Source organism: Phocoena sinus, chromosome 18 (genome assembly GCF_008692025.1).
Source record: "Phocoena sinus isolate mPhoSin1 chromosome 18, mPhoSin1.pri, whole genome shotgun sequence".
In the NCBI taxonomy this organism is placed as follows: domain Eukaryota; kingdom Metazoa; phylum Chordata; class Mammalia; order Artiodactyla; family Phocoenidae; genus Phocoena; species Phocoena sinus.
Window position 1 is genome coordinate 4813846 of NC_045780.1, and position 9327 is coordinate 4823172.

Genomic DNA, 9327 nt, shown 5'->3' on the forward strand with positions numbered 1-9327 from the left:
GGGGATCAGCTGGGACAAAGCACGGGGAATTGTTAATGGGAATGGCAATATTCTGGATCTTGATTGGGGATATTGGTTCCAAGGCTATATATTTACCTTAGTCAAAAATCATCCAAATGGGATTTCCCTGGTGGCACAGTGGTTAAGAATCCTCCTGCCAATGCAGGGGATACTGGTTCGAGCCTGGTCCAGGAAGATCCCACATGCCACGGAGCAACTAAGCCTGTGCGCCATGACTACTGAGCCTGCACTGCAGAGCCCATGAGCCACAACTACTGAACCCGTGTGCTGCAACTACGGAAGCCCGCATGCCTACAGCCTGTGCTCTGCAACAAAAGCTGCCGCAATGAAAAGCCCAAGCACCACAACGAAGAGTAGTCCCCACTCGTCGCAACTACAGAAAGCCCGTGTGCAGCAATGAAGACTCAACACAGACAAAAATAAATTAATTAATTTTTTAAAATGTACAATATTGTGTCACTAATTGAAACTGTAGCATACTGATGTTAAGATGTTCACAATAGGGTAAACTGGGTGCCAAGTATATGGGAATTCGCTGTACCATTTTTCTAAAAAAATTTTTTTGCTAAATCTAAAACTACCCTTTAAAAACTATTAATATTTATTAATATTGATTCAAAATATTTAGAAAATATTTATTAAAAAGTATAGTGATGGGGCTTCCCTGGTGGCGCAGTGGTTGAGAGTCCGCCTGCCGATGCAGGGGACATGGGTTCGTGACCCGGTCCGGGAAGATCCCACATGCCACGGAGCAGCTAGGCCCGTGAGCCATGGCTGCTGAGCCTGCGCATCCGGAGCCTGTGCTCTGCAATGGGAGAGGCCACAACAGTGAGAGGCCTGCATACCGCAAAAAAAAAAAAAAAAAAGTATAGTGATGAATAAACAATCACCTCCCATGTATTCAATAACCAGCTTAAAATTAGTCAAAATAGTTAAAGCCTCCTGTATACCCCTTTCTTTACAGTCCCCTTCCTACCAGACAAGACCACTTTTCTAAATTTGATTTTCGTCCCCTTGTATTTGACTACTTTCACTACATATGCATACATGCCTAAGCAATATATAGTATTGTTTTGCATGTTTCAAAATTGTACGTGTATAAATTGTCCTATTATGTATGTTCCACATGTCCCTCTTTTTGCTTCATCACATTTGCGGGCTCAGTCTTGACTTACTGGCATATAATATTCCACCGTATGAATACCCCATAATGGGTTTATGCTCTTATTGGTGGACGTTTCCAACTTTTTGCTTCTATTCCTAGTGCTGTTGTGGATATCCTTGTCTATATAGCAAAGTTCCCATAAGATAAGCAGTCAGGAGCGGAATGCTGGAATTTGGTATTTGCATATTTTCGGTTTCACTAGATTTTGCCAAATAGCTTCGCAAAGTGGTTGTAACAGGGGTACGTACCTACCAGCAAATGCGTAGTGTTTAGACGCATTGAGGGGAAAAACGTTTGAAAGACATAAACCGTACAACATGCTTTCTTCACCATAATTTTGCTTTTGTGTCCACGTGACCATTCCCACAAACTGCAGTTCGGAGCACAGAAAAGAGCTCAGACAACGTAAGACCAGACGGCTCCAACGCCCGAGGACGCAGGCACACGCCCATTTCGCGCGTGGTGTCTGACGCAAGGGCTGACGTCATCACGCTCGCGACGTCTGCGCCTGTTTGACGCCCTTGAAGGCCCCTTTCCGGGCTGTCTGGCAAGATCCAAGTGTCAGCTTGTGTCGGTCGGTTACCTCTTTTTCGCAAGAAAGGAAAATATCCTCACAGGTTCTTCTGGTTCTCAGAGACGACACCCTTACCCAGGAAAGAGTGGCTGTCGGCCGGCGTTTTCTCAGGCAGCGCCGCGGGCAGCCCGTAGGCCCTTGTAAGGCGCGCGCGCGGCACCGCCTCCTTCTTTTCGGCCCGAACCGCCATCTTCCAGGTGCAGTACGCGCGTGGCTCCCGGAGCTTCTTGTCCCTTCCCCTGTTTCTCAGGCGTGAGTCCCAGCCCTGTGGCCGCTGAGGCCGTGCATTGGAGCCCTAGGGAGATCATCTAGCCAGTCTGGGGCCCGCTGGCCTGGGCGGTGGAACTGTGTCCGTCCAGACTCGGCGCGGCGGGCGCGGGGCCGGGGACCAGGCTGCGATGCCGTGGGTTTGTGGGGGGACAGGCTCTGGAAAAACGAGGCCGAGGCACCGGGGTGAGGCGATTCTGGTCCATCGGGAAAGGAATTCGTCCTTCCAGCGCCCCCACGACTTCAGCCCGCCTCTCCTGGGCTTTCTCGGATCGGCTCTGGCGCCGCGTGGCCGCTTGCTTTTTCCAACGCCTTCAGTGTGGCATCGTAACCCCTGTTGTAGGACCTAAACTGTAATGCCCTGGGGTAGGGGCAGTAGGAGCGAGTTGAGAACCAGGCGCCGGTTTTAATCTCTCTTGAGATCTGGGTGTGTGTGTGAGAAAGTTGGGGGTCGTGGTCGGAGAACTGCAGAGGTGCCCCTGAGTCGCCCTGGGTGAAGAAGCCCAGCCCGTTCGTCGTTGACGTGGGAGATTTCCGGTTCTGTTAATTCTAGCCCGGGACCGCAATTGGAAAAAGGGAAAATACTTTGTTTGCCACGGGTATTGTTTTGTTCATGCCAGGGCAGCAAGTGTTAAGCGAAGGGATTCCTGAATAGCTGTGTCTGATTTAGGCGTTTAGGGGGAAAGTTAACTGAATAACCCCTTAGTCTTAGTTTTGCATCTGTGACTAGTTTGTAGCAGCCAGCTGCCAGAGTTGAGGAAACAGCGGGTTGCGCCCCTGTAATGGGTCCCATTTTTGGTAGTATTATAGACTTTAAATCTTCATTGCTTGGGACGTTACGTATTGTTTTTAAAAACTCACTCGATTATATGTGTATTGGGTCCTGATGGATTTCGAACTTGGAAAAATGGGTCTAGTGGAAGGAGCGTGGGCTCTGGAGTCAGAAAGGACTTCCAGGGCTTCCCTGGTGGTGCAGTGGTTAAGAATCCGCTTGCCAGTGCAGGCGACACGGGTTGGAGCTCTGGTCCGGGAAGATCCTACATGCCGCAGAGCAAGCAAACCCATGCACCACAACTACTGAGCCTGCCCTCTAGAGCCTACGAGCCACAACTACTGAGCCCGTGTGCCCCAACTGCTGAGCTTGCGCTCTAGAACCCACGAGCCGCAACTACTGAATCCCGCGCACCTAGAGCCCGTGCTCCGCAATGAGAAAAGCCCCCACTCGCTGCAGTTAGAGCCGGTGCACGACGACGAAGACCCAACATGGCCAAAAATTTTAAAAATAAATTTATTAAAAAAAAAAAAAAAAAAAGGACTTATATTACTGATTCTGTCACTTTGCATCTCCATGAAGTGAGTTGACCTACAGAGCATATCTCCTTGTTTATGAACTTAAGGGGAGTTTACATGAACTTAATGCAAATGTAGCCATGAGAATTAAAACAGTACTTGTACTTGATAGATTCTTCTCACCATTTAAAGTGAAGTGTGCATTCGTTGTAACAGTGATTTGGCTTTGATGGGTTATTCGGTCTCCTTGCCACACAGGTTATATGAAAAAGGTACTTAGGAGTCACTTTTCTTTACGGTTAAGATGTAATAAATTGAGAGGTTGACTTATATTAGAACGTTGTCGACAACCTAAGCTGGTCTTTGGTGTATTTTGCCTTGTGGTAGGAGTAGTCAGCAATGGTAGTTCTGCCCTTGGATGATCTGAGGCAATTAAAACCATTATTTTGACCTTTTGGGAAACAAAGTGAAAGGTTCAACTCAGTAGTCTATAGGTGAGTTCTTAGGCAATGATAAAGTACTGTTTACTAGTAAGCGCTTTGCATGTGCTAGGAATTGCTCAATGTTTTGTAGACATTACCTTAGTTGATTATAAAAGTATTAAGACTGTTTTACATATGAGGATCAGGGTTTAAATGTTGGTCTCGCAGCAGGTAAGTGGCAAAACCTATGTCAAAATCAGGTCAGTGATTATAAAGCCTTCTACCTCACATTTTCTGGTAAACAACTGAGTAATTAGATTTATGAAGTAAGTTAGAGATTTTTGACAGTTAATAGGTGTGGTATTAGAGAAATCCGTAGGTTGATAAGAAAAGGGGTTTAATCCATTATGTATAAATGCAAGACTGAGTTTTGTCGTGCTTTGCAACAATAAACTGCCTTCTAGTTGGTAATTCCAGTGTTCTTGGCAGTCTAAGCTGGGTTCTACAGATGTAGTGTGGCAGAAGTCCTGTCGTGTTGTTACATTCTAATAGGGAAAATACTGGTTTGGGTTCTAAAATTCAGTTCTGCTTCTTAGGAGTTTTAGGCAGTTTGGGCAGAAATCTTGGTAAAATTACTGTTTCTTACCATTATAAGATCTGTTGATTCGTGAACCAGCTTTTTAGATAGTTGCCTAATTCTCGTGTTGCTACTGAACTTAGTGCATTTGTAATTACACATTTTTTGGTTAAAGGGGCAAATGTCAATTTTGCAGTTGTATTTGACTCTTTGATACTTTCTGGTTTCAGTAATTCGCCAAAATGACCAACACAAAGGGAAAGAGGAGGGGCACCCGCTACATGTTCTCTAGGCCTTTTAGAAAACATGGTGAGTAGCTCCACCCTCCTTGGGAGCAGGCGTGGCATACATTTGTGTTTTATTACCTATGTGTTGTCGTTCATATAAGATGTTCTTAATAAATGGCATTAATTAATCAGCATCTACCTAACTTATTTGTAATAAATAAAAAGCATGAATTTTATATAGTGGTTCTTAAATTGTCGACTAGCAAGATTTTAAAGTACACGTAACTGCCAAAAAGTAGTGTGTGTTGAAAGCTAGTAAGCTTATATATTTCTCTTACTCTTGACTTTTTAATCTTGATACTGACTGTATTGGGGTTTTGGTTTTTTTGCAGGAGTTGTTCCTTTGGCCACATACATGCGAATCTACAAGAAAGGTGATATTGTAGATATCAAGGTAAATTATAAAATTGGGGAAATAACTGCAGAGTAACATTAGAAGTTAGAAAAGTTGTGTTTAATATTAAAATCTGAATAGGGTGTATTGCATCTTTTTATCTTCCTAATCGGGGGAAAATCCATTTCCTGAAAAAGCTCGTGAGAGTATAGAGTAGCTATTTTATGTTACATTTTTATTTTTGTAATAAATTTTTTTTTTTTTTGGCTGCATTGGGTCTGTTGTCAAGTCTTCATTGCAGTGCGCAGGCTTCTTACTGCAGTGGCTTCTCGTTGCAGAGCTTGGGCTCTAGGTGGGCAGGCTTCAGTAGTTGTGGCGCACGGGCTTAGTTGCTCTGTGGCATGTGGGATCTTCCCGGACCAGGGCTTGAACCCGTGTCCCCTGCATTGGCAGGTGGATTCGTAACCACTGCGCCACCAGGGAAGTCCTTAGAATGGCTGTTTTAATTTTACTTTAATAAACAAGAGTTTTAAAAGTGCTATTCTTGAGCCTAAGAATTTTCTCTTACTTGTTTTTAACAGCTAGTGGAAAAATTAAGGGGGGGAAATCCTGTGGATTTGTATTTAAACGTGTCCTGGCACTCTAGAGCTTAATGATGATTGTCTTTTTGATTGCTAAAAGCAACGTGAAAATGACATTTCACCGGCTCTGAAAGCTCTTGAGTTGCCATCTAAAGAAAAAATCTTGGAATATTTTAGTTACTTTGGATTTAAATGGAGGGGGAAATTGCTGGCATAACATTTATCTCCTTTCTTAACAGGGAATGGGCACTGTTCAAAAAGGAATGCCCCACAAATGTTACCATGGCAAAACTGGGAGAGTCTACAATGTTACCCAGCATGCTGTTGGCATCATTGTAAACAAACAAGTTAAGTAAGTAATGTCATAGTTCTTTGTGCCTACTCAGTACTCCCTCACACCCCCCTTTCACTTTGCCAGTTGGACTTATGTCTTTATTGGTCATTCAAGTGGGGCAAAGGAAATACCCTTTTAAAACTCAAGCAAACTGGGTGTTTGTCTTGTAACCTGTCAGAGGAAACAAATTGTAATAAACTTACTGGAAAGTCTTGTGAGGTTTGTTAGCTAAGCCGTTCTGGTTTTCACAGTGTAAAAAGTTTATTAAGTTGTAAATTTTATTAGCGGTCTGGTTTCGCTTAAATTATTTGGTATTTCAGAGTCTGTCACCTCATCAGAAGAGAGCTTAAAAGTGGGGATGTTTGGGCTTCCCTGGTGGCGCAGTGGTTGGGAGTCCGCCTGCCGATGCAGGGGGCGTGGGTTCATGCCCCGGCCCTGGAGGATCCCACGTGCCGCGGAGCGGCTGGGCCCGTGGGCTGTGGCCGCTGGGCTTGCGCGTCCGGAACCTGTGCTCCGCAGCGGGAGAGGCCGCAGCGGTGAGAGGCCTGCGTACCGCAAAAAAGAAACAAACAGAAAAGTGGGGATGTTTGCCTCAAGGCCCTATTCAGTAAGATTTAATAAATGATTATAAATTTGCCATCACCTTGTTGATTTATCGTATCTGTGGGTAAAAAAAATATTCATGGTTTAATTAATAAATGAAACTGTCGAAAGAATTCTCTGAATTTTAGCTGTGTTTTTGATGCACTTAAGAGTTTCTTCTCTCTCCAGGGGCAAGATTCTTGCCAAGAGAATTAATGTGCGTATCGAGCATATTAAGCACTCTAAGAGCCGGGACAGCTTCCTGAAGCGGGTGAAGGAAAACGATCAGAAAAAGAAGGAAGCCAAAGAGAAAGGGACTTGGGTTCAACTGAAGCGCCAGGTGAGTGCTTGGCAGCGTTTCTTGGTATTACGTACATTATTAGTTCTGGGAGCACTTTGAAATTGAGTTACAGTACTTTTCATAATTATTCCCTCGCCTTTTTTTAATAGCCCGCTCCACCCAGAGAAGCACACTTCGTGAGAACCAATGGAAAGGAGCCTGAACTGTTGGAGCCCATTCCCTATGAATTCATGGCATGATGGGTGTAAAGAAAATAAAAGACCTGGACTGTGTAAATGTTTCTCTTAATTGAGTAGAAGTGTGTGACCCCCTTCCCCAAACAAATATTTAAAGCACATTTTAATTGTGTCCGAATTCAGTGGGTGACATCTTTTTACTTTTCAAATTTAGTGGTTTTTATTCCTGAAAGATGTGAGGTAGTTTGTTGTACAGTATACTCCATTGGTTAATAAACTGCTAGCTATTACTTATAAAATATTTGTACTAGTTTGAAAATAGTCTCAATTCCTATGAACAAAGGATTTAAAATGAGTGAAAGTTATCTGTTATAATTAAGCTCAGGAAAAGTTGATGCTCATATTGCATCATAAATTAAGTAGCTGTGTTTTGAGGATCAAGAACTTACCTTTGAAGCCTACTATTTAAATAGACATGGTTTAAAGCCCCTTCCTGGTCCTTTGTGAGTTACATGTTCTGAGTTGTTCAGACCTTTCGTGCAGAAGGGCTCAGAAAAGTGTTAAAAACTGGAATACCTTTTTTATTTAAACCGGGTAAGTATTTATATAGCATCGAATATGTTACGTGGCATTCTAAGCACTTTACGTAACGTACTCGTAAAAAACTTGGAATAAGTGTTGTTTTGCTCATTTTACATGAAAGGAAGCTGAGGCACAAGTAACTTGTCTGAGGTTACAGGTGCATGGTGTTGGCAAAGACTCAAACCCAGGCAGTCTGGCTGCATAATCGGATTTTAGTCATCAGTTCTATATTGCTTCATATTGATAGGAATATTTTAAAGCTACTTTGTCTAGTTGGAACACCATTTTAGGTTTTGTTACTTCCTGGATATTTTTAATAGGATGTGGTAAACATCCAATAGGGAATTGATCACATCTCATCGCCCTGCCTTCAGTATTCTGTGATAATACCTGTAGCAAGCTTATTTAAAATGAAAACCTTGGGCTTCCCTGGTGGCGCAGTGGTTACGAATCCGCCTGCCAATGCAGGGGACACGGGTTCGAGCCCTGGTCCGGGAAGATCCCACATGCCGCGGAGCAACTAAGCCTGTGCGCCACAACTACTGAGCCTGCGTGCCACAACTGCTGAAGCCCACACACTTAGAGCCTGTGCTCCGCAACAAGAGAAGCCACTGCAGTGAGAAGCCGGCACACTGCAATGAAGAGTAGCCCCCGCTCACCGCAACTAGAGAAAGCCCGTGCGCAGCAAGAAAGACCCAACACAGCCATAAATTAATTAATTTTTTAAAAAATGAAAACCTTGACTACTCACTTGGTATTCTGTCCCCACTATTAGACTTGAGGACAAGACCTGTTTATAATTTTAGTAAATGCTGTGAATAGGTTGAAACCCAATGTTAGTGGCCTTCAGTTTCATCTAGTGAAGTGTGATGGTAATAGGGCTTGGAATCCAGCAAACCCTGGCTTTGAATCTTGGATTCCTAACCTAACTCAGTAAATGGTGGTTATTAATTGCCCTCAAAGATTCACATCTAGTGGTAGAGGGTCATGTTTAAACATGGCTCTTGGTCAAAAGAAATGGTTTAGCAGCACCACCACAGAAAACAAGGAAAACCTCATATATTGCATCAGTTGGCATCTGTGTTCCTGTGTTTTTCCATCTTAAGTTACCACTTATGCACTAGGTTGAAGTCACTTTGCATATTTTAAAATTCTATTTCATGAGTATCTTTCATAGCCGTTTCTTCATTCCTGCCCCTTTAGGCACATTTTGATTTCTCCTGTAAACTGTTAAAGCAGCTTCAAGGCATCATGTTTATTGAGCCTCCTGCTTTACTGCATATTGCTTAACCTGTGTGTCTCTATAACTCATGGTTTAGTTTTTCAAGGTACGTGTAACTAGTCTAATTCCTACTAAATTGTTTTTCTCTTTATTTCTGTTTTCCTATGTGATGGCTTTAGCTATTAGGAAAACTGTGTTTATGGAACTGCTCTTCATTGCCTCAGTTTTGCACACACACTTGCCTTTGCCTGAAATACCTACACTTTGCTTTGTTCGTTTGATGGAATTTCTGCTTGTCGTTCACTCACCTTGAGTCATAGGTGAACCGTCCCTGATTAAAGCATTTTAAGGAGAGGAATGAAAGTGCTTGGAATCAGAGATTACTTCTGGTTTGGGTTGGTGGAATAAATTCCCCCACAGTTTTGTGTGTTTGCTTCTCACAGTGTTTATAATTTTTAAAACCTGCCTTCCCAGGGCTTCCCTGGTGGCGCAGTGGTTGAGCGTCCGCCTGCCGATGCAGGGGACACGGGTTCATGCCCCGGTCCGGGAAGATCCCACATGCCACGGAGTGGCTGGGCCTGTGGGCCATGGCCGCTGAGCCTGCGCGTCCGG

General features: G+C 43.8%; 1 protein-coding gene and 2 non-coding genes across 4 annotated transcripts; all 3 read left to right on the forward strand.

The window, feature by feature from the left end:
* Positions 1-1726: 1726 nt before the first annotated feature.
* RPL21 (ribosomal protein L21) lies at positions 1727-7023 on the forward strand. 2 transcript variants are annotated; one of them, XM_032611626.1, is made up of 6 exons: positions 1727-1957; positions 4547-4625; positions 4936-4997; positions 5758-5870; positions 6624-6774; positions 6885-7023. In XM_032611626.1, exons 2-6 carry the CDS (start codon positions 4559-4561, stop codon positions 6972-6974), a joined length of 483 nt encoding a protein of 160 aa, XP_032467517.1. In that variant the 5' UTR covers positions 1727-1957; positions 4547-4558; the 3' UTR covers positions 6975-7023. The 2 variants fall into 2 exon arrangements, with proteins under 2 accessions (XP_032467517.1, XP_032467516.1); XM_032611625.1 differs by having other exon boundaries at positions 1888-2012.
* On the forward strand, positions 5584-5654 carry LOC116743381. The gene has a single exon (XR_004346764.1). It is a non-coding gene; the product is annotated as a small nucleolar RNA SNORD102 (small nucleolar RNA).
* LOC116743387 lies at positions 5915-6041 on the forward strand. Its single transcript, XR_004346770.1, has one exon. It is a non-coding gene; the product is annotated as a small nucleolar RNA SNORA27 (small nucleolar RNA).
* Positions 7024-9327: the final 2304 nt, after the last annotated feature.

Excerpts from the sequence above, each read along its gene's own strand:
- RPL21 (XM_032611626.1), top strand. The coding sequence starts at position 4,559 with ATGACCAACACAAAGGGAAAGAGGAGGGGCACCCGCTACATGTTCTCT. Across the intron at positions 4,998-5,757 it reads GTGATATTGTAGATATCAAG|GGAATGGGCACTGTTCAAAA; the intron begins GTAAATTATAAA and ends CTTTCTTAACAG. Across the intron at positions 6,775-6,884 it reads GGGTTCAACTGAAGCGCCAG|CCCGCTCCACCCAGAGAAGC; the intron begins GTGAGTGCTTGG and ends TTTTTTTAATAG.